The following is a 25,434-nucleotide window of genomic DNA, read 5'->3' as shown; positions in this document are numbered from 1 at the left end:
CCATAATTTTGTATGCATAGCTGGGATTTTATTTACTTTGCATTTGTCAACATTCAATTTCAATTGCCATTTTGTTGCTCATTTAAGTAATTTTGTGAGCTCCCTTTGTATCTCTTTGTCTCACCTTTGGACTTAACTATCTTGTGTACTTTTGTATTGTCTGCAAACTTTGCCACCTCGCTGTTTAGTCCTTTTTCCAGATCATTTATGAATATATTGAACAGCAATGGGTCCAGTACAGATCCATGGGGGACAGAGCTATTTACCCCTCTCCACTCTGAAAATTGGCCATTTATTCCTACCTTTAGTTTCTTGTCTTTTAACCAGTTACTGATCCATGACAGGACCTTCCCTCTTATCCCATGACTGCTTACTTTGTTTAAGAACCTTTGGTGAGAGACCTTGTCAAAGTTAGTATTTTTGCAATTTCGTATTTGAGTTCCTTCAAAACTCTTGGGTGAATACCATCTGGTTTTGGTGACTTATTACTGTTTAATATATCAATTTGTTCCCAAACTTCCTCTACAGACACCTCAATCTGGAATAGCCTCTCAGATCTGTCACCTAAAAAGAATGTCTCAGCTGTGGGAAACTACCTCACATCCTCTGCAGTGAAGACTGATTCATTTAAAAATAATTCATTTAACTTCTCTGCAATGGCCTTGAGTGCTCCTTTAGCACCTTGATTACCCATTGGCCCTACTGATTCTTTGGCGGGCTTCCTGTTTCTGATGTACTTAAAACATATTTTGCTGTTAGTTTTTGAGTCTTTTTCCAAGTTGCTCTTCAAATTCTTTTTTTGGCCTGCCTAATTATACTTTTACACTTGCCTTACCAGAGTTTATTCTTCTTTCTGTTTTCCTCAGTAGGATTTGACTTCCAATTTTTATATTCCTTTTTGCCTCTAACTGCTTCTTTTAATCTGTTTTTGAGCCATGGTGGCATTTTTTGGGTCCTCTTACTATTCTTTTTAATTTGGGGTATACATTTAGTTTCAGCCTCTGTTATGGTATTTTTTAAAAAGTTTCTATGCAGCTTGCAGGCATTTCACTTGTGACTGTTCCTTTTAATTCCTGTTTAACTATCTTCCTTCCTTTGTGTAGTTCCCCTTTCTGAAGTTAAATGCTACTGTGGTAGGCTTTTTGGTTTTCTCCCTCACCCACAAGGATGTTAAAATTAATTATATTATGGTAGCTACTACCAAGAAGTTCAGCTATATTCATCTCCTAGGCCAGATCCCGTGCACCACTTAGGATTAAACCAAAAATTGTCTCTCCCCTTAGGGGTTCCAGGTCTAGCTGCATCAACAAACAGTCATTAATGGTATCTAGAATCCTTATTTCTGAATCCCTTCCTGAGGTGACATGTACACAGTTGATTTGGGGTAGCTGAAATCCCCCATTATTATTGAGTCCTCTATTTTTATAGCCTCTCTAGTCTCCCTGAGCATCTAAGTACCCGTTACTTGGGGTAACTTCACACCTAAACGGAATTCCTAGTGATTAACCTTATCATTTTGCCAATGAGTGTTAAATTACAACAACTGTAAATTAACGCTAACTACACTAATTATTCAAGTATAATAAACTAGCCTAACAACTAGTCTCATAGTGTGAAGAGTAAAGTGCGTGGTCGGGGTCACCCCCATAGGTGGTAAAAAGGAAGTTAAGAAACTGAGGGGCAGTTAGGTCTACTCCACCCCTTTAGTCCTTGGATGGGGATGTGGCATGTGAGGACATCTAGTCCCAATGGGTTCTCTTGGCCAGTAGAATCCAATCTCACATGAATGGACTGCATGTGCACCAGAAGCAGAATCCACGCACACAATCACTGAAAGAACAATTTCCTCCAAGTCTATTTTTTGAGGTTTTGCCATACTGGGCAACAATCATCTAAATTCTTGCTTAACATTCCGATTGATATTTTGAAAGTTGGTAAAATCATCAGGAGATATTAAAATCAGAACAGCAGAAAATATACCTAATGGAAAGCTATTTTATTTACACTACTAGTGCTTTATTAATTACTTACCTAACAGCTGAAGTTAGCTTAGCTGTATTATCAGAAAGCATACTTATTGCTCCTTCATCCTCCCCTTCAATTCCCTGTGGAAAGAGTTTCATTAAGGAATAACCATGTATACTGGAGACACAAAACCATATTTGTAAATATAGTTAATTTATTTCTTCTTTATTTTCTCACACTGACAGTGTCGGGAGAATAATACTTCTACTGGGCACATCCATAAAGAACTTACTGGCCAAAAAATTTTAATTAAAATTATAAATGAAAAAGTCTAGGACTTAGAAAAACCACATTGTACAGATGTCATTCGAAACAAAGAGGAAGGTGGGCTTCCTAAAGGCCAGGATCCATTTTAGATAATAATTCGAAGAATTTCACAGCTCATGGAGAAGTCCCTCGCCACTTTGAATATGGTGGTACAGAAAGAACATTAGCAAGGTGTTTGGATCAAGGCCAAAGTCTATTACCACCTTACAAGTAATTTAGGAGGGCCTATTTTCAACATGTTTGTCTTCAAACCAGACTCAGACAGATTAAAATTGCTGTGCATTTTTGGAGTGGCTGTTTACATATGAACCTGGTTCCCCCACATTACAATTTTTTTCAAATACTTAATTATTTAAGTCTCTTATACATATTAAGAGATCAGTGTTGTTAAACTGATTATTTACAACAGCAATCCTGTAACACTGTGAGTCACTGAATACTTTTAAGAACATATCCTTCTGAGTCTCATTTGGAAATGCTGCATTATTATCACAATAAATTCAGGCAAATAATCATGTTTATGTATTTACAATAGTGCATTCACTTCAGAGGATGAAGTGGTATTTCACAATGGCCCGAAGTCTTCCACATGCATTATCTTTTTTTATTAATTTAAGTTTTCTAAAAACCTGGTTTTAAAGTATACCTTATCTGGCTGCATGTTAAAATGTTTATTTTCCCCCAAATTCATGGCACCCTTTGCCCTACCATCATTTTACATCCAAAGTGCTTCCCTTCCCAGAATGTGACAATCAAGACAGTGAGAACTGGCATGAGCTAAAGGAGAGGAGGTAACTTACTATAATTGGAAGTTCTTCGGGATTCGTGGTCCCTGTGTGGATGCACATGTGTGCCATGTGCTGAAGCCGGAATTGTTCATAGTAGCGTCCATTGAGCTGCGCATGCATAGTTCATCGCCATGTGGTGTGTGCATAGTTCATCGCCATGTGGGTTGATGCAGAGGAGCCCGGAGCAGGGGGAAGGAGGGCAGGATTGGAATCCAGATAGACCACACATCTCAAAGAACCTCCAGTTACAGTAAGTAACCTCCTCTTCTTCGAGTGATGGTCCCTATGTGGATTCCAAGCATCGGAGAGTAGCGAGCAGCGCTCAGGTAGGAGGTGGGAGCAAGGGCTCGGAAGAAGTGCAGAGAACAGCATGGCCCACTGCAGCATCCATTGATGAGGTAGAGGCAATGGCATAATGGGTGGTAAAGGTGTCGAACGAGGCCCAGGTGGTTGCTCTGCAGATGTCATGCCATGGGACATCCGCCAGGAAGACGGATGTAGCAACGTGAGCCCACATGGAGTACAGGAAAGCATGTAGCAATCCATGATGCAATAAGAAATTCATCTGGAGAGGCGTTGCGACGAAAGGGCGCAGCCACGGCAACGCTCCGTAATGGCAATAAAAAGCCAGGGGGAGGCCCGGAAGCCATGGGTGTGCTGGAGGTAAAAGGCCAACGCTCAGTGAACATCTAGGATGTGAAAAGCACATTCCTGGGAGAGGCATGTGACTTCAGGTAGAAGATAAGGAGGTTCATACACTGATTGAGGTGAAATGGAGAGGCGATTTCGGGGACGAATTTGGGATGGAGATGTAGGAAGACCGTGTCCTGGTGAAAGATTGTAAAGGGGGGGTCTGCCATCATGGCCACCAGTTCACTAACTCGTCTTGCAGAGGTGATGGCCACCAAAAAGATCACCTTCATGGAAAGATGGGCAAGAGAACAGGTCGTGAGTGGCTCAAATGGCAGTTTGGTGAGGGTTGAGAGGACGAGGTTACAGTCCCAGGAAGTAGGCGGATTCCAGACAGCGGGAAAGACACTGAGAAAGCCGCAAAGGAAATGGGAGGTAATCGGGTGAGTGAAGATGGAGAAACCATCCACAGGAGGAAGGAAAGCACTGAGCACTGCCAGGTGAGATGTGGACAGAGGAGTGGGCGAGACCTGACTGCCAAAGATGGAGGAGGTAATCCAGAATGGTGGGAATGGAAACAAACAGAGTCCAACTAGAGCTGGTAGTGCTGTGCCCAGGCAGTAAAATGGTGCCATTTGGCTTCATAGATAGACTAGATTCAGATCCTAGTAGATGGACGGCGACTATGGGTAAGGATGCCACGAATAGGAGAGGAGCATGTGTTGTCTATGCACGAGCCCCATCCGAATACCAGGCCATGAGATTGAGAGACTGGAGACTTTAACTTCACAGATATAGACTGGAGGACAAGTGCTAGTAATAATAATAGGGCTCAGATTTTCCTAGATGAGATAGCTGATGGATTCCTTCATAAAGTAGTTGCTGAACCGACTAGAGGGGATGCCATTTTAGATTTAATTTTGGTGAGTAGCGAGGACCTCATAGAAGAAATGGTTGTAGGGGACAATCTTGGCTCAAGTGATCATGAGCTAATTCAGTTCAAACTAAATGGAAGAATTAACAAAAATAAATCTGCAACTAGGGTTTTCGATTTCAAAAGGGCTGACTTTCAAAAATTAAGGAAATTAGTTAGGGAAGTGGATTGGACTGAAGAACTTATGGATCTAAAGGTAGAGGAGGCCTGGGATTACTTTAAATCAAAGCTGCAGAAGCTATCGGAAGCCTGTATCCCAAGAAAGGGGAAAAAATTCATAGGAAGGAGTTGTAGACCAAGCTGGATGAGCAAGCATCTTAGAGAGGTGATAAAGAAGAAGCAGAAAGCATACAGGGAGTGGAAGATGGGAGGGATCAGAAAGGAAACTACCTTATTGAGGTCAGAACATGTAAGGATAAAGTGAGACAGGCTAAAAGTCAAGTAGAGTTTGACCTTGCAAAGGGAATTAAAACCAATAGTAAAAGGTTCTATAGCCATATAACTAAGAAGAAAACTAAGAAAGAAGAAGTGGGGCCGCTAAACACTGAGGATGGAGTGGAGGTTAAGGATAATCTAGGCATGCCCCAATATCTAAACAAATACTTTGCCTCAGTCTTTAATAAGGCTAAAGAGGATCTTAGGGATAATGGTAGCATGACAAATGGGAATGAGGATATGGAGCTAGATATTACCATATCTGAGGTAGAAGCGAAACTCAAACAGCTTAATGGGACTAAATCAGGGGACCCAGATAATCTTCATCCAAGAATATTAAAGGAATTGACACCTGAAATTGCAAGCCCATTAGCAAGAATTTTTAATGAATCTGTAAACTCAGGAGTAGTACCGAATGATTGGAGAATTGCTAATATAGTTCCTATTTTTAAGAAAGGAAAAAAAAGTGATCAGGGTAACTACAGGCCAGTTAGTTTGACATCTGTAGTATGCAAGGTCCTGGAAAAAATTTTGAAGGAGCAATTAGTTAAGGACATTGAAGTCAATGGTAAATGGGACAAAATACAACATGGTTTTACAAAAGGTAGATCGTGCCAAACCAACCTAATCTCCTTTTTTGAAAAGGTAACAGATTTTTTTAGATAAAGGAAATGCAATGGATCTAATTTACCTAGATTTCAGTAAGGCATTTGATACCGTGTCACATGGGGAATTATTAGTTAAATTGGAGAAGATGGGGATCAATATGAACATCAAAAGGTGGATAAGGAATTGGTTAAAGGGGAGACTGCAACGGGTCCTACTGAAAGGCAAACTGTCAGGTTGGAGGGAGGTTACTAGTGGAGTTCCTCAGGGATCGGTTTTGGGACCAATCTTATTTAAACTTTTTATTACTGACCTTGGCACAAAAAGAGGGAGTGTGCTAATAAAGTTTGCAGATGATACAAAGCTGGGAGGTATTGCCAATTCGGAGAAGGATCGGGATATTATACAGGAGGATCTGGATGACCTTGTAAACTGGAGTAATAGTAATAGGATGAAATTTAATAGTGAGAAGTGTAAGGTTATGCATTTAGGGATTAATAACAAGAATTTTAGTTATAAGTTAGGGACGCATCAATTAGAAGTAACGGAAGAGGAGAAGGACCTTGGAGTATTGGTTGATCATAGGATGACTATGAGCTGCCAATGTGATATGGCTGTGAAAAAAGCTAATGTGGTTTTGGGATGCATCAGGAGAGGCATTTCCAGTAGGGATAAGGAGGTTTTAGTACCATTATACAAGGCACTGGTGAGACCTCACCTAGAATACTGTGTGCAGTTCTAGTCTCCCTTGTTTAAAAAGGATGAATTCAAACTGGAGCAGGTACAGAGAAGGGCTACTAGGATGATCCGAGGAATGGAAAACTTGTCTTATGAAAGGAGACTTAAGGAGCTTGGCTTGTTTAGCCTAACTAAAAGAAGGTTGAGGGGAGATATGATTGCTCTCTATAAATATATCAGAGGGATAAATACAGGAGAAGGAGAGGAATTATTTCAGCTCAGCACCAATGTGGACACAAGAACAAATGGGTATAAACTGGCCACCAGGAAGTTTAGACTTGAAATCAGATGAAGGTTTCTAACCATCAGAGGAGTGAAGTTTTGGAATAGCCTTCCAAGGGAAGCAGTGGGGGCAAAAGATCTACCTGGTTTTAAGATTCTACTCGATAAGTTTATGGAGGAGATGGTATAATGGGATTTTGGTAAGTAATTGATCTTTAAATATTCAGGGTAAATAGGTCTAATCCCCTGAGATGGGATATTAGATGGATGGGATCTGAGTTACCCAGGAAAGAATTTTCTGTAGTATCTGGCTGGTGAATCTTGCCCATATGCTCAGGGTTTAGCTGATTGCCATATTTGGGGTCGGGAAGGAATTTTCCTCCAGGGCAGATTGGAGAGGCCCTGGAGGTTTTTCGCCTTCCTCTGTAGCATGGGGCATGGGTGACTTGAGGGAGGCTTCTCTGCTCCTTGAAGTCTTTAAACCATGATTTGAGGACTTCGATAGCTCAGACATAGGTGAGGTTTTTTGTAGGAGTGGGTGGGTGAGATTCTGTGGCCTGCGCTGTGCAGGAGGTCGGACTAGATGATCAGAATGGTCCCTTCTGACCTTAGTATCTATGAATCTATGAGAGGACTCAGGATGGGATGATGCAGATGGCCGTGCGCTTGTGTGAGGAGATCTGGAATGTCTGGGAGATGGATTGGAGGACGAACAGAGAGATGGAGGAGATCCGTGTACCTATACTGGTGAGGACAGAAGGGGGCTATAAGAATATGATTCGCGTGATCGTGCTGCACTTTGCAGAGGACTTGAGGAAGCAGAGAAATAGACAGGAAGTCATAGTGTAGGCCGGGGTCCAGGGGTTGAGGAGGAAATTGCCCTGGGAGCTGAGGCTGAGGGCTCCCCGGAGCAAAAGAGGGGAAGCTTGTGGTTCTCTGCTGTGGTGAAGAGGTCCCAACTAGGTGTGCCCCACAGGCGGAAGAGGGACCAGAGAGTGGGATAGTGAAGTTCCCACTCGTGATTGGCATGGAAGGAGTGGCTGAGCACGTCCGCCAGGGAGTTGCTGCTGCTGGGGAGGTGAACAGGTCTTCAGGTGATGTTGTGCCAAGGCACCAGTTCCACAGGAGGATGGCCTCTGTAGAAAGGACCGGGCTCCGCCTTGCTTGTTGATGTAAACAACTGCTGTCATGTTGTATGACAAAAGTTGCACATAGTGAGATCAAAGAAGGGGCAAGAAAGCCCAGCAGGCAAAGTGGACGACCTGCAGTTGTAAGATGCTGATATGCATCTGCACCTGCCTGGGTGACCAGAGGCCCTGAGCCATGTGGTTGGCCAGATGAGTGCCCCATCAGATGAGTGAGGCATCCATCAGGACGGTAAGGTGGGGTGTGGGAGGTGTAAAGGGAACAGGGGCTAAGACTGTGGATGGGATGAACCACCAGGTGAGAGAGGTGAGAACTGGTGGGGGAATGAGGACCCGTTTGTTGAAGTGGTCGGACTGCGGGTTGTAGACAGAGTGGAGCCACAGTTGGAGGCAGCGCAGATCGAGATGGGCGTAGTGTGAAAGAGGTGCAGGCTGCCATATGGTCCAGAAGGGAGAGGCCGTGACGGATGCATGTGTGAGGGCAATGGCAGAACTGCTCGATAAGGGCGGGGAGACCAGTGAAGCAATCGGAGGGAAGGAAGGGGCAGGCCACGACAGAGTCCAGGCGAGCACCTACCAAAGTGAGAGAGCGGTTGGGGTGATGATCAACTTCTCCTCATTGATGAAAATTCCTAGGGTGTCAAGGACGGCACACAGGATACAAAGAGTAGTAAGAAGACTGAATAGGAATGATGCTGCGAGGAGCCAATCATCTAGGTATGGAAACACCGAGTGACCTAGGTGGCGCATGTAAGCTGCCATGACAGCAAAGATGTGGGGGGCGGTAGCAATCCCGAAGGGTAGGACCCGGAACTGGTAGTGAGAACAGTTGACTGTGAAGCGGAGGAATTTGCGATGAACAGGGTGGATGTCAATATGGAAATATGCATCCTTCGTATCAAGAGCTGTGAACCAGGCTCCATGGGAAAGGGAGGGGATAATGAAAGGGAGGGTGACCACCCGAAAATGGAACTTGCAAATAACTCTCTTCAGAGGTCCAAGATAGGGAAAAAGCCATCCCCTTTCTTTGACATGAGGAAATAGGAGGAATATAAACCGTGACCAAGGCAGCACTGTGGAATGAGTTCTATACTACCCTTCTGGATGAGGGCATCCGCTTCCTCTCAGAGGAAGTGAGAGTGTGATAACATGGCAGGGTGCTCCTGAGGTGGGCAGTGAAGCGGGAAGAAGAGAAATTAGATGAGGTATCCCTGGTAGACAAATGTCCAGCACCCAACCGCTGGTGGTAATCTTGCCCCAGTTGCGAGTGATGAGGCCAAGGCAACCCCCGAAAACCACCCATGGAGTAGCGAGAGGAGATGGGGGAGGTTCACGGGTCTTGGGGAAGGAGGCAAAAGGGCTGCTTGAAGGAACCTTGAGGCAGTATGGAAGTGGGAGTAGCAGCAGTAGAGTAGTGAGGTCATTGGGAATGCAGACTATGTTGAGAAGAATATAGTGAATGCTGGGGGTAAGGTTGGTGGTACTGGGCTGGTACGTGGCATAAGGTGGTACTAGAGTCCTTGAGGGAATGGAAGGACTCGTCAGTTTTGTTTCTGAACTTGTGGTTGTCGAAGGGGAGGTTCTCAAGGGTGGTTTGGACCTCTTTTGGGAAGCCACTAGATTGGAGCCAGGAGTCCTGGAAAAGTATGAGCCCAGATGCCAGAGAGCGAGACGCAGCATAGGCAGCATTGACCATGTCCTGGAGAGTGACCTTGGCCACTAACTTGCCTTCATCCAGTTGACGTTGGAAGTCCTGCCACCTCTCTGGAGGGAGGAAGGCCTGGAACTCCATGAGTTTGGAATATGAAAAGAAGTCATACTTTGCCAGCTACCAGGCCATCCTGGCCATGTGGAATTGGAGACCAGCAGAAAAGTAGATCTGGTGTCCTATTCTTGGCGGCCTGATCAGGGGGCGTGGACCGTAGGTGTTGTTGGCAGGTGCGCTCGGTTGCGGCTCAGATCACCAGGGAGTTGGGGGGCATGTGGGTGAAAGGAAAGTCTGTGCCCTTAGAGGACATGAAGTACTGGTGTTCTGCCTGTTTCGGTGTTGGGGCACAGGAGGTTGTGGTGTGCCAGATGGTCTGGGCCAGTTGCAGAAGGGTGTTGTGAACAGGAAGTGCAGTACACGAGGGTCCAGATGATTGTAAGATGTCTAGGAATTCGACAGGCAGACTGAGGGATGTGGCCATTCACCAAAGTAAGTCCTGGTACGGCATGAGGTTGGCAGGAGGTGAGAGAGTGGAGGGAATGACAGCATCGTCCAGAGACGAGGAGGTGCCCATATGGACTGGGGCTGGTGCTTGCTAGTGCCGCCAGAGCGGAGACGGCTGAAGGGTCCTTGAAGACAAAGGGAGGGGCTGTGTGCGTCAGGGACAGCAAGTGCCATGAGTGAGATGGCATTCCATGCTCATGATAGGGCTTCCAGGCAGCCCAGTAGGGCCAGGCATAGGGGTCACCAGGCAGTGGTGGTGACAAGGTGTAGGGGTACCACGGGTCGGCTGGTGGGGTGTATATTGGAGGGTACAGTTTGTGCCAAGGGTCCAGACTGAAGGACCGCACGGGTGAGAACGTGGGATCCGGGTAGGACGACCATTCGGACTTGGAAGATGGGTCTGGTAGGGGTAGAGCCAGTGGGACCGTCGGTGCAGGAGGACAGTCCAGGAGCAATAGAGGCACCTGTGTGGAGGGGCCCGGAAGAGAAGGGCAGGGTGGAGCAAAGATGGATGGAGCAGGAGCAACTCATCCACGGGGGATGGCAGGCGAAGTCCATGTAGGGTAGCATAAGCTCAGCTATCAGTTTGTGTGTGTGTGGGGGGGTGTAGCGGGGTGGTCACCTGCTCCAGCCTTAAAACAGCACTGGAGAGGGCTGTGGCTGGGAGCAAACAGTTCCCAGGCTGATTGGGGAAGCAGGCTCAGCTGTGGCCACGCCCCAATCAGGGCTCAGCCAGCCCTTATAAAAGGGTAGTGGGCCAGGAGCAGACGTCTAGGGAGACAGGCCTGGCTACTGGGGAACTTGAGAAGGTACCTGGAGTGGGGCAGGGCTGGGGAAGGCCAGAGGAGCTGGGAGGCTCCAGACTGGAAAAAGCTGCAGGCCTGGCAGACGGCCTAAGACAGGGTACTGGGGTTGCAACAGGGCAGCCCAAGGGTAGGCCGAGGCAGCAGATCCAAACCCCTCTAGCCTGTGACGATTGGCTTATACATTGCAGTCCACCCCAGTGTGCAGGGGCTCAATGTTGACTGGCAGTAGCTCAAAACTGAGGTGAGGTTGGGATAGTGGGTGGGGGTTCCCTGGGAAGGGGAGACCCAGAGATTGTGGGGGTACTTCCAGGGGGGAGCACCCTGGGAAAAAGGGGCATCAGGGTCCGGGAGGGACATGGGGCCAGAAGCAAGTGGGACATTAGCCTGCAGAGGCCGCTCCGGAGGCTGGAAGGAGAGGCCACAGGGGTGAGTCCCACACCATGACAGTGGGGGGACAAAAGTCCTGGCATGCACTGCACCAGGCAGGCAGCAAGTCCAGACAGAGCCAATGGAGTGGACGGAAATGGAGGCACTGGTGGTGAGCCAGTCACAGGGGCTGGCACCAGCACAGCTTGGACTTGTGTTCAGAGCAGGACTTCTTCGGAGTAGGAGTGTCCAAGTCGGCGCACAACTTCTTACCCGACCTGGCATGGCTTGAGGAAGCAACACTGAGCTTGGGGGCTATCCCCGTTGGGGAGCCACTCTTATGCCCACGGATGCGCTTTATGCGCACATAGTGGGCTTTTGGTGGGTGCACTGGTGCTGGGTGGGAAGACCCAGAGAGGTGCTCATCGCTGGTATTGAATGCCATTCCAGCGGATCCATGGGTCCTGGATATGAGCACTTGAGCGCATTACCTCTTCTGTGAGGTGTTTGCGGAGGTGGAGTTCTCTAGCCTCCTGGGTGCACGGTGGGAATAATTGACAGATGGAGCAATGGGTAGCAATGTGAGCCTTGCCAAGGCAATAAAGACAAAATTGGTGTTCATTGCTCACAGAGAAGGAGCACGGGCATGACGTGCAGTATTTAAACCCGACTTGCCAAAGTACAGTCCCCGGGCTTGGGGGGGAGTCCCCGGAGAGGAGAAGTCCAATGGAAAGTAACCAACCAATTAATTAACGATGAACAGACAACTACTAAACTAAACTAAAGAAAAACTATGTACAACGGACAGAAGCAGTTCTTTTGCAAGCTAAGAGCACCGAGGAAGAGAGATTCCAACTCTGGCCATGCGGTGGTAAAAGGGAACTGGAGCAGCGTCGACCGCCACAGCCTCTTAAAGCTTGGACATGCCACGTAGCCGATGCACATGCGGATCAATGGCTATTACTAGCAATAGTTCCGGCTCTGGCGCATGGCGTGCATGCACACCCATGCTTGGAATCCACGTAGGGACCATCACTTGAAGAGCAACATTTGTTGATGCTGATGTTTTCAAAGCATGGAACAAAGCCCTATACAAGTATTCTCATCATTTATAAAAAAACAAAATTTGTTAAACAAAAAATATGTATGTTAAGCAAACCTTACCATAATACTTTTAAGCCTTTTGACCTCATCTTCTTGGGCTCTGTAGGATTCCAGCTCTTGCTGAACAGACTCCGCTACCTCTGGGAAAGGACTAAAGCAATATTACAGATCAGGTTCTGTTAAACAGTCAAATTTAAGCAGAAGAACCATATGGTTTGTATGATCAAAATAACTGTTGAAATGCCTTTCACAGATTCATAGATACTAAGGTCAGAAGGGACCATTCTGATCATCTAGTCCGACCTCCTGCACAACGCAGGCCACAGAATCTCACCCACCCACTCCTACGAAAAACCTCCCTATGTCTGAGCTATTGAAGTCCTCAAATCATGGTTTAAAGACTTCAAGCAGCTGAGAATCCTCCCTCAAGTGACCCATGCTACAGAGGAAGGCGAAGAACCTCCAGGGCTTCTCCAATCTGCCCTGGAGGAAAATTCCTTCCCGACCCCAATATGGCAATCAGCTAAACCCTGAGTATATGGGCAAGATTCACCAGCCAGATACTACAGAAAATTCTTTCCTGGGTAACTCAGATCCCATCCATCTAATATCCCATCTCAGGGGATTAGGCCTATTTACCCTGAATATTTAAAGATCAATTACTTACCAAAATCCCATTATACCATCTCCTCCATAAACTTATCGAGTAGAATCTTAAAACCAGGTAGATCTTTTGCCCCCACTGCTTCCCTTGGAAGGCTATTCCAAAACTTCACTCCTCTGATGGTTAGAAACCTTCATCTGATTTCAAGTCTAAACTTCCTGGTGGCCAGTTTATACTCATTTGTTCTTGTGTCCACATTGGTGCTGAGCTGAAATAATTCCTCTCCCTCTCCTGTATTTATCCCTCTGACATATTTATAGAGAGCAATCATATCTCCCCTCAACCTTCTTTTAGTTAGGCTAAACAAGCCAAGCTCCTTAAGTCTCCTTTCATAAGACAAGTTTTCCATTCCTCGGATCATCCTAGTAGCCCTTCTCTGTACCTGCTCCAGATATGTTTATGAAATACCAACTCACTGCTATAATAATGAAGCATCAAACATACAGAAAATAACTAATATATGAGAGTAATCAAACATATGTTTAAGCTTTCAGTACAAATATCCATTACTTTTTATATGTTTTATTAAATCCACTTATAAAAATTAATACATAGTGATGGCACCATAGATGCATACTCTCTACATAATAAAAAAATCCCTCCAAAGCAGATGAATACAAAGAGGTAAAATTACTATTCCAGCAGATCCACTAACATCAGTGTTTCAAATTGCTATAGATATTAAATATATTTCCACAAAACCCTAAAAGTAAAGCTACCGCAATAGGTAAGGACTAGTATAAAGCAATTCCTCAACTATTTTACCTGAAGGAATTAAATCTACTAGTCATGAGGTCTCTATCCTAAGTAATTTCATTTTCATAAACGTTCAAAACGGTAAAGTACTGGGATATCCAAATGGATCAGATTGACATCTTTCTTTAAATCTAATAATGTGACCAGACCACCCTACACAGCAGAGTTTCAGTTTCCATTCTTTTATAGCTTTAGTCATGTAGAACTCTTTTTTAGCATATCCAATGCACTCTACTACCTTGTTTGTGAATCATAAGAATTAAGTGATTATGTTTAATTTAGCATTTTCTATATTACCAAAGAACTCCACTTCTCTCTGTAAATCCAATCTGATTTTTCCCCCTGAATTGGGAAAACATTTCAAAGCTTTTTCACAAATGAAATCTTACTCCACAGGGACATGGAGAAACTGGGCTAACAGTGTCTTTAGAATTAAATAAAAAGCATCTACTCAATTTGCAAACAGATTTGTCACTTGTATGCTTTATTCAAAGGAACATTCAAACATTCCTAAACTAAGTAAAACTGATAGTGAATTCCTTAAAATGAGATTAATTCCTCTACGCTATTTACATAGATTGCACTATACCAGACATACCTAATTTTATGAAATTACACAAAGTTCTTTGGGTAGAGTAATGTGGCTTATGACCCTCACTTGCACAGATATGACCCTCTATCACGCTTCCTCAAAGACATGGAAAAAATATTAGTATGTTAAGGGTATTTCTTCATTAGAAGTTGACTAATTTAAATATAAAAACTGGAATTGTTCTGCTCACCTGCCTTTATGCTTTTGCCAAAATTTATCAGCTGGAGTTAAGTCATATGATTTTTATTCTTTTCTTTGGTCTAGCCCCTGCTGGAGAATTTTCCATTCCTGAAGATTCCTCTAGATTAACTCTGTTCAAATGGAAATCCTAGAAAAGGATAATCTTAATTAAACATCCACAATTTCAATCCAAAACTGAGAATCAAAAATATTCTTATCATGACCCAAAATAACTAGAAGGCCTCTATATGTTTATTTTGATGAAATCCTATGATAGAGCTTCCAAATGAAATGGACATTTCAAATTGTTAGGGGGCTTATTCCTTCACCCACTTACTTCCCTGGTCCTTCTTGCATGAACAGAGAGCAACAATACCTGAAGTCCAAAGGTGCAAACAATTTGATGTTTCTTGGGGTGAACTTCCAGCAAGCATGATTCCAGTTTCCTTCCTTAGTGTCCCCCTTCTCAGCTCAGACACCACAGAGCTTTACACCTGTGTCCCTGTTCCCATTCCTGCCCTTAACCAAACATGATTCCAATTTCCCCACCCCCATTCCCTGTTCCCATTTCCCCCTTTAGCAAAACATGATTCCAATTTCCTCACCCCCATTTCCTGTTCCCATTCCCCCCACACCCACCCACTCACTTTCTGATTGACTGCAGACTATATAGTAAAACTTGAGTTCTGCTTAGCTATACTTTAACCAATCATTTTCCTGAAACTAACCAATCTTAACATACTGTAACATGATTACGTAACCAATTATATCCCACCACCTTAATTAGTTTACACCCAGCAAAAATTAATTATACAGCAGACGGAAATAATCACAGAACCAGACAGAGATTATACAGACAAACAATAGGGAAATGGGGACTACAGTGATAGAACAACAAAGAAATGAGGATTTCACATCCCAGCTATTGATAAGTGAGTTCTTGCCAGACAGGATGCTATCAAACTAAGTTTCCTTTTACATTTTCTAGGCACTTCTCGTTCTCTGGAGGTGATAGGCATTATCAGGACAGGAGTGTATTCCTAACAGCCCAATAGCACCTTCTTTCAATGTGACTATTTTGAAATGTGAGGATGTGACCTGTCGCTTCCCAGCTTATGGCTGCCTTTGTTGCTTAGCCAAAGATCTTAGCCTAAGAACAGGGCCTCAGACTGTCACAATAAGAGAAGGACCTTACACTGGCAGACAGTGATTTTGATTCTTTCTTTTATACCTCTAACTAGCCAAGTGATAAGAATACACCTAAATTCTTAGAGTATAGGCCTTTACAGACAGGCCTGAATATCTATATCCTAACACAAATCCTCTCTAAAAATCTCTAGGCTGTATGTATAATCTTTCTTCTTTAATGCTTTAAAATAGACTATTTTGCTACCAGTCTTTTCCACTGAGCAAATGTTTTATTTACTATTTATTCTAGTGTAACCAAAAGCATCTATTTTTGTTAAATATCTGTGCACCAGCCAGAAGAAGTTTACTAACCAACCTAAGATAACATAAGCAGAGTTAGGAGTCTGGTGTAGTTTAGTCAAAGTAATTTAAAGCTATAATAGAAAAAGAATTTCCAGTGAGTGCAAGCATATTTGTCCTGTCCTAACTCACATTCAAGAGCGCACACAGATTTCCTAAGTAGACATGATAACCTACTTTGCTTTCTATATGTAAACTGGATTATTTACCAGAAATTGGAGTTGTCTGACTTAAAATGATTCTATAAATTCACTCTAGAAGGTGCACAGGTTTTCATATGGGATTTGTAGAGGCAATTCAGTAATTTAGAACATATTTGTACAGGGCTGCCATAGGTTTCCTCAGTGTTGTAGAGAAATGCTGTAGACTAATGATGATGATCCAATTACACCAAAATTGTGGATGCAGTACTGTGAGACCAAGTTTTTCCCTGCTGCAAAAACCCGAACAAGATGGACTTGGTGGAGATCACTGAGAGGAAAATTCTATGGTTATACTCAGTATTTTCAACAGATGGTTCTGTTTGAAGAATCCATATGAAAACAGGTGAGATTCTGACCCCAGAAACTACAGTCTCATTCAGTTTCCAAAAAGCCTCTTGTAACCCTCTCCCCATTCCCTTGCCATTATGGCATCTCTGCCTGGACTATAATGGTTGAATGGATCCCCCTGGTTGTGGAAGTAAAAAATGTAGGTAAGCAAACGAGTCACACTTACTCCCTACAAATAGATCTCCAATCCTGAACACCATCTGGAGATAGGGCCGCAGTGGTGGCACTTCCCCACTCCACTCACTATGTATGGTGAATCCCTTCCTTACAGAGTTTTGAGATTAATTCATTCATGCTGAATGATTAATTATTCCTCTCTCCCCCTGCCCTCATTTTGAGTGATTGGGGAGGAAAATAATTCTCTTTTAGACAAGATTTTAAATTCTACACATGTCCTCTGCTCAGCCTTCATAATTTTAGAGGAAAATGGGTCACCTTTGGGCTTCATAAGATTAAGCAAACACCTTCTTTAAAAATATGAAAGGGGCTTGTAGGGTTGCCAGGTGTCTTATTTTTGACCGGAACGCCCAGTCTATGCCTGTTCTAGTCACTCTGGTCATCATTTTCAACTCTACTGCCCTGCCTTCAGGTGACCAACCATCAAACTCACTCTTTAAATTCTCTGGGAATTTTGAAATTCCCCTTCCTGTTTGCTCAGCCAGCCATGAAGTGCTCTCAGCGAATCTTTCCAGGTGACCATACCTCCACGCACCAGGCGATCCCCAGTATGGAGCAATGGCGAGGTGCTGGACCTCATCAGTGTTTGGGGGGCAGGAAGCTGTCCAGTCCCAGCTGCACTCCAGCTGTAGGAATTATGATACCTTGAGGCAGATACAAGGGACATGATGGAAAGGGGCCATGACTGGGAGGCACTGCAGTGCAGGGTTAAAGTGAAGAAGCTGCAGAATGCCTACCACAAAGCATGAGAGGCAAATCCGAACTCCGGTGCTGCCCCCACGACTTGCCGTTTCTACAAAGAGCTGGACGCAATACTTGGGGGCGACCCCCGAAGACCACGATGGACACTTCAGAGCCCAGTTCAACAAGGCAGCAGGAGGAAAGCGGGAGCGAGGGTGCTGAGGAGGAGGGGGACAGCTTGGCATCTCTAGATGCATGCAGCCAGGAGCTGTTTTTAAGCCAGGAGGAAGGTAGCCAGTCGCAGCAGATGGTTCTTGGGGAAGAACAAACAGCAGAGAAGGTGCCTGGTAAGTGGCTTTTATTTTGGGAACGAATTGTTCAGTGCGGGCTCTCGGGGCAAGGAGGGTTAGGGCTGCATGCATGCCTAAATGCAGAATAGTGCATTGGTGTGCTCTCTCACACCATAGAATCATAGAATCATAGAATATCAGGGTTGGAAGGGACCCCAGAAGGTCATCTAGTCCAACCCCCTGCTCAAAGCAGGACCAAGTCCCAGTTAAATCATCCCAGCCAGGGCTTTGTCAAGCCTGACCTTAAAAACCTCTAAGGAAGGAGATTCTACCACCTCCCTAGGTAACGCATTCCAGTGTTTCACCACCCTCTTAGTGAAAAAGTTTTTCCTAATATCCAATCTAAACCTCCCCCATTGCAACTTGAGACCATTACTCCTCGTTCTGTCATCTGCTACCATTGAGAACAGTCTAGAGCTATCCTCTTTGAAACCCCCTTTCAGGTAGTAATGGTATTGATTGATTATGATTACCATGGTAATCAGCCTCAGTGATCTCTTCAAAGGTCTCATGCAGAAGCTGGGAAATCTGTTTGTGCAGGTTCCTTGGCAGAGCTACTGTGCTCCTTGTCCCTAAAATGTCCGTGCCACTGTGCCGTGACGAGCGGGGGGACCATTGCTGCACACAGGCAAGCTGCATTTGGGCCAGGGTGGAAGCCGCATTGTAGTTGAAGACCCTCCCTTGCTTCCCAGGTCACCCTCAGCAGTAAGATATCTTCCAGGACGAACTCACTCTGTGGAAAATGCAGGGACAATGTTCAGTATGGGGGCCCCCTGCAGCTGTTGGCTCTCCCCAAGGCACAGAACCCCAGAGGACAGTATGGGCGTTAAACAAAAAGTCCCTCTTGCCCCTGTGCTACTCACCATTTTGGGGCTCCTGTGGGTTATGTGCGCTCACTTTGGGACAGGCAATTTCTGATACTGTGAACACTGTACTTGTCTTTAAGTTCAGCCGAATCATTGCTCTGTCTGGTGTGAACAATGCTGCCTCGGTTAAGTGTTGCATTTTGGCTTTACAGATGCAACCTTGAGATTCCAGCTGTTCTTATTATCAACGGCTGAAAGACTCCAAAGAATCAGGAAGCGTCCACGAAGAAGCAAAGAGGACATGCTGCAAGAAGTCATGCAGCAGTCCCTTAATGAAAATCAAAAAGTGCAGGAGTGGCAGGATAGTGAAAGGAGGGTCCTCCAGTGGAATGCGGATTGCCGGCACCAAAGCATGGAAGGGCTGCTAAGCATCATGGAGTGTCAAGCAGATTCGATACAGGCACTTGTAGCAATGCAGGCGGAGCACAGCAGCCCTTGTCCTCAAACTCTTTCCCTTGTGCCCCCATGTCACCTCCAACCACTTTCCCCACTTTCACCTGGGTTCTTATCGCCACCAGCTGCCTCCAACACCTGTAGCTTCACCACCCAACCCTGAAAACTATGACCCTTATCCACTGCACTCAAACCCCATCACCGCGTATTTTAGCCAGCCTGAAGTGCAGCACTCATTGCACGGTACTCCAGACAGGAAGGCTGAGTATGATAACAGGACATACACAAATCTCTGACTGTCCCGTTCCCCACGCCACCTCACCCCTTCCCTCGTCCCACACAACACAAAAAAAAAAAAAGGCTCAGATTCATAGATATTAAGGTCAGAAGGGACCATTATGATCATCTAGTCTGACCTCCTGCACAATGCAGGCCACAGAATCTCACCCACCCACTCCTGTGATAAACCTCTCACCTATGTGTGAGCTATTGAAGTCCTCAAATCATGGTTTAAAGACTTCAAGGAGCAGAGAATCCTCCAGCAAGTGACCCAGGCCCCATGCTACAGAGGAAGGCGAAAAACCTCCAGGGCCTTTTCCAATCTGCCCTGGAGGAAAATTCCTTCCCGACCCCAAATATGGCGATCAGCTGAACCCTGAGCATATGGGCAAGATTCACCAGCCAGATACCCAGGAAAGAATTCTCTGTAGTAATTCAGATTCCACCCCATCTAACATTCCATCACAGGCCATTGGGCCTATTTACCATGAATTTTTAAAGACCAATTCATTGCCAAAATCATATTATCCCATCATACCATCTCCTCCATAAACTTATTGAGCTTAATCTTAAAGCCAGATAGGTCTTTTGCCTCCACTGCTTCCCTTGGAAGGCTATTCCAAAACTTCACTCCTCTGATGGTTAGAAACCTTCATCTGATTTCAAGTCTAAACTTCCCGATGACCAGTTTATATCCATTTGTTTTTCTGTCCACATTGGTACTGGGCTTAAATAATTCCTCTCTCTCTCCGGTATTTATCCCTCTGATATATTTATAGAGAGCAATCATATCTCCCCTCAACCTTCTTTTGGTTACGCTAAACAAGCCAAGCTCCTTGAGTCTCCTTTCATAACGCAGGTTTTCCATTCCTTGGATCATCCTAGTAGCCCTTCTCAGTACCTGTTCCAGTTTGAAGTCATCCTTCTTAAACATGGGAGACCAGAACTGCACAAGTATTCCAGGGGAGGTCTCACCAGTGCTATGTATAACGGTCCTTATCTCTAAATACCTCGCCTAATGCATCCCAAGTCCGCATTAGATTTTTTCATGGCCATATCACATTGGCGGCTCATAGTCATCCTGTGATAAACCAATACTCCAAGGTCCTTCTCCTCCTCCATTAATTCTAATTGATGCGTCCCCAGTTTATAACTAAAATTCTTGTTATTAATCCCTAAATGCATGACCTTACACATCTCACTATTACTATTACTCCAGTTTACAAGGTCATCCAGATCTTCCTGTATGATATCCTGGTCTCTCTCTAAATTGGCAATAACTCCTAGCTTTGTATCATCTGCAAACTTTATTAGCACACTCCCACTTTTTGTGCCGAGGTCAGTAATAAAAAGATTGAAGAAGACTGGTCCCAAAACTGATCCCTCAGGAACTCCACTGGTAACCTCCCTCCAGCCTGACAGTTCACCTTTCAGTATGACCTGCTGTAGTCTCCCTGTTAACCAATTCCTTATTCACCTTTCAATTTTCATATTGATCCCCATCTTTTCCAAATTGACTTATAATTCCCCACGTGGCAGAGTATCAAATGCCTTACTGAAATCTAGGTAAATTAGATCTACTGCATTTCCTTTGTCTAAAAAATCTGTTACTTTCTCAAAGAAGGAGATCAGGTTGGTTTGGCACGACCTACCTTTTGTAAAACCTTGTTGTATTTTGTCCCATTTACCATTGACCTCAATGTCCTTAACTACTTTTTCCTTCAAAATTTTTTCCATTACCTTGCATGCTACAGATGTCAAACGAACAGGCCTGTAGTTACCCGGATCACTTTTTTTCCTTTCTTAAAAATAGGAACTATGTTAGCAATTCTCCAATCCAACGGTACAACCCCTGAGTTTACGGATTCGTGAAAAATTCTTGCTAATGGGCTTGCAATTTCAGGTGTCAATTCCTTTAATATTCTTGGATGAAGATTATCTGGGCCCCCTGATTTAGTCCCATGAAGCTGTTTGAGTTTCGCTTCTACCTCAGATGTGCTAATATCTAGCTCCATATCCTCATTCCCATTTGTCATGCTACCATTATCCCTAAGATCCTCATTAGCTTTATTAAAGACTGAGGCAAAGTATTTGTTTAGATATTGGGGCATGCCTAGATTATCCTTAACCTCCACTCCATCCTCAGTGTTTAGCGGTTCCACTTCTTCGTTTTCTTCTTATTTATATTGCTATAGAACTTTTTACTATTGGTTTTAATTCCCTTTGCAAGATCGAACTCTACTTGACTTTTAGCCTGTCTCACTTTATCCCTACATGTTCTGACCTCAATAAGGTAGCTTTCCTTGCTGATTCCTCCCATCTTCCACTCCCTGTATGCTTTCTGCTTTTTCTTAATCACCTCTCTAAGATGCTTGCTCATCCAGCTTGGTCTACAACTCCTTCCTATGAATTGTTTCCCCTTTCTTGGGATGCAAGCTTCCAATAGTTCTGCAGCTTTGACTTAAAGTAATCCCAGGCCTCCTCTGCCTTTAGATCCATAAGTTCTTCAGTCCAATCCACTTCCCTAACTAATTTCCTTAATTTTTGAAAGTCAGCCCTTTTGAAATCAAAAACCCTAGTTGCAGATTTATTTTTGTTTGTCCTTCCGTTCAGTTTGAACTGAATTAGCTCATGATCACTTGAACCAAGACTGTCCCCTACAACCATTTCTTCTACGAGGTCCTCACTACTCACCAAAACCAAATCTAAAATGGCATCCCCTTTTGTCAGTTCAGCAACTACTTGGTGATGGAATCCATCAGCTATCGCATCTAGGAAAATCTGAGCCCTATTATTATTACTAGCACTTGTCCTCCAGTCTATATCTGGGAAGTTAAAGTCTCCCATGATCACGCAGTTTCCATTAGTATTTACTTCATTAATTCATTAAAGAGGGCTCTATCCATAGCCAAATTAGATCCCAGCGGTCTATAGCACACCCCAAGCACTATCACAGGGGAGGCTCTAGTAGTTTTCTTCCCCAATGTGATTTTTGCCCAGACGGACTCTGTCTTATCCATTCCATCACTTCTTATTTCTTTACATTCTACCTTATCATTGATATACAATGCTACTCCACCACCTTTACCTTTATTTCTGTCTTTCCTAAACAGCATATACCCTTCAATACCTGTAGTCCAGTCATGACTACTATTCCACCATGTTTCTGTTATCCCTATAATATTTGGTTTCACTTCCTGCACCAGTAGCTCTAGTTCCTCCATTTTGTTACCTAGGCTCCTCGCATTGGTGTACAAACATCTTAATTTTTGCTCTTTCCTCTTGGCCTCGCTCACATTCTGTACCCGATTAGGCACGGTCATTCTACAGCCAGTATGACCTATTAGACTGGTATCCACACTGCCCTTCCTCCTCATGTCCATTCTCCTACCCACGGCTGAAAGCTATATCCTTTCTTATATATAGATATAGAAAGCTATAACCTTTCTTACTTTGTTTTCTTCCCTCTCAATGCTAAAATCCGGCGTGGAGATTACCTGGACATCTCCCAACCATCTTCCTAGTTTAAAGCTCTCTTAATCAGTTGTGCCAGCCTCCATCCTAGAAGTCTATTTCCTTCCCTACTCAGATGAAGTCCATCCTGAGAGAACAGTCCTCTGTCCATGAACGCCTCCCAGTGGCCATACATCCCAAAGCCCTCCTTATAGCACCACTGCCTAAGCCATCTATTGATAGTCATAATCTTGTCACACCTTTGTTGCCCTTCTCTAGGAATAGGCAGAATCCCACTAAAGATCACCTGACCCTTGATTTCCTTAAGCGTCTTCCCCAGCCTAGCATAGTCTCTGTTGATACGTTCCATCAAGAATCTATCGGTATCATTTGTTCCCTCATAAAGGATAATTAGGGGATTCTTTCCCGCTCCCTTTAGGATCCTTTTCAACCTCAGGTCTACGTCCCGTATCTTAGCACCTGGAAGACAGCACACCCTTCTATTCTCTGATTACAGGCCTGTCTATTCTTCTCAGTAAAGAGTCCCCGATCATGTAAACTTGTCTTTTCCTGGTGACTGTGCTATTCTCCAGTCTGTCTCCTGTTACCTCTGGCTGCAAGTTCTTTCTATTCCTATTCTTCCTTCTAATCCTCTTCAACCCATCCTGTATCCTCCTGGGACTCATATTTGGTGCAGTATCCATTGACTCTTCCCCTTTTCCTATAGGACTAGGCTAATGTAGTGCCCATCTTTAAAAAAAGGAAAGGAGGAGGATCCTGGGAACTACAGGCCAGTCAGTCACCTCAGTCCTTGGAAAAATCATGGAGCAGGTCCTCAAGGAATCAGTTCTGAAGCACTTAGAGGAGAGGAAAGTGATCAGGAACAATCAGCATGGATTCACCAAGGGCAAGTCATGCCTGACTAATCTAATTGACTTGTATAACGAGATAACTGGCTCTGTAGATGAGGGGAAAGCAGTGGACGTGTTGTACCTTGACTTTAGCAAAGCTTTTGACACAGTCTCCCACAGTATTCTTGCCCGCAAGTTAAAGTAGTATGGGCTGGATGAATGGACAATAAGGTGGATAGAAAGCTGCCTAGATTGTCGGGCTCACTGGGTAGTGATCAATGGCTCCATGTCTAGTTGGTAACTGGTATCAAATGGTGTGCCCCAAGGGTTGGTCCTCGGGCCAGTTTTGTTCAATATCTTCATTAATGATCTGGAGGATGGCGTGGATTGCACCCTCAGCAAGTTTGCAGATGACACTAAACTGGGAGGAGAGGGAGATACGCTGGTGGGTAGGGATAAGATACAGAGGGCCCTAGACAAATTAGAGGACTGGGCCAAAAGAAATCTGATGAGGTTCAACAAGGACAAGTACAGAGTCCTGTACTTAGGACGGAAGAATCCCATGCACCGCTACAGACTAGGGACTGAATGGCTAGGCAGCATTCTGCAGAAAAGGACCTAGGGGTTACAGTGGATGAGAAGCTGGATATGAGTCAACAGTGTGCCCTTGCTGCCAAGAAGGCCAATGGCATTTTGGGATGTATAAGTAGGGGCATTGCCAGCAGATCGAGGGACATGATCGTTCCCCTCTATTCGACATTGGTGAGGCCTCATCTCGAGTACTGTGTCCAGTTTTGGGCCCCATCCTACAAGACGGATGTGGAAAAATTGGAAAACGTCCAGTGGAGGGCAATAAAAATGATTAGGGGACTGGAATACATGACTTATGAGGAGGCTGAGGGAACTGGGATTGTTTAGTCTGCGGAAGAGAAGAATGAGGGGGGATTTGATAGCTGCTTTCAACTACCTGAAAGGGGGTTCCAAAGAGGATGGATCCAGACTGTTCTCAGTGGTAGAAGATGACAGAACGAGGAGTAATGGTCTCAAGTTGCAGTGGGGGAGGTTTAGGTTGGATATTAGGAAAAAAACTTTTTCACTAGGAGGGTAGTAAAGTACTGGAATGCGTTACCTAGGGAGATGGTGGAATCTCCTTCCTTATAAGTTTTTAAGGTCAGGCTTGAGAAAGTCCTGGCTGGGATGATTTAGTTGGGGATTGGTCCTGCTTTGAGCAGGGAGTTGGACTAGATGATCTCCTGAGGTCCCTTCCAACCCTGATATTCTATGATTCTATGTGTCATGCCCTTTCTGATTCCCAAACAGTTGTGTTTCTTTTCAATAAATGAATTTTTTGGCTTTGAAAACATTCTTTATTATTGCATTAAGTAAAAAATACCATATAGCCCAGGAAAGCAACAGGCACTGCAAGTCAGTGCATCATACATAGCAAACACAGATTCTTACTAACACTGGAACCACTGCACTTCACTTCTGTACAGGGTACCAAACATTACTGGTGGCTTTCAGCATCAGATTGCTCCCTCAAGGCATCCCTAATCCTTGCTGCCCCACACTGGGCCCCTCTAATAGCCCTGCTCTCTGGCTGTTCAAATTCAGCATTCAGGTGTTGAACCTCCGAGGTCCATGCCTGAGTGAAGCTTTCATCCTTCCCTTCACAAATGTTATGGAGGGTAGAGCACGCAGATATAACCGTGTTGTCATCGGTCAGATCCAGCTTCCCATACAAACAGTAGCAGCGGCCCTTTAAATGGCCAAAAGCACACTCCGCAGTCATTCTGCACTCAGCCTGTTGTTGAACTGCTCCTTGCTGCCGTCAAGGCTCCCTGTGTAAGTTTTCATGAGCCAAGGCATTAAAGG

General features: G+C 44.6%; 1 protein-coding gene across 1 annotated transcript in view; it reads right to left on the bottom strand.

Annotated features, from left to right (window-relative positions):
* The window catches only part of SCFD1 (sec1 family domain containing 1), a 139,872-nt gene that overhangs the window by 79,673 nt on the left and 34,765 nt on the right, over positions 1–25,434 (bottom strand). The window contains 4 exon segments of the mRNA XM_038405110.2: positions 2,032–2,105; positions 12,339–12,429; positions 14,481–14,546; positions 14,548–14,618. Coding sequence (XP_038261038.1) covers positions 2,032–2,105; positions 12,339–12,429; positions 14,481–14,546; positions 14,548–14,618 — 302 coding nt within the window.

This window comes from Dermochelys coriacea, chromosome 6 (assembly GCF_009764565.3).
Source record: "Dermochelys coriacea isolate rDerCor1 chromosome 6, rDerCor1.pri.v4, whole genome shotgun sequence".
NCBI classification, from domain to species: domain Eukaryota; kingdom Metazoa; phylum Chordata; order Testudines; family Dermochelyidae; genus Dermochelys; species Dermochelys coriacea.
This window is presented reverse-complemented; position numbering and strand designations above follow the sequence as displayed.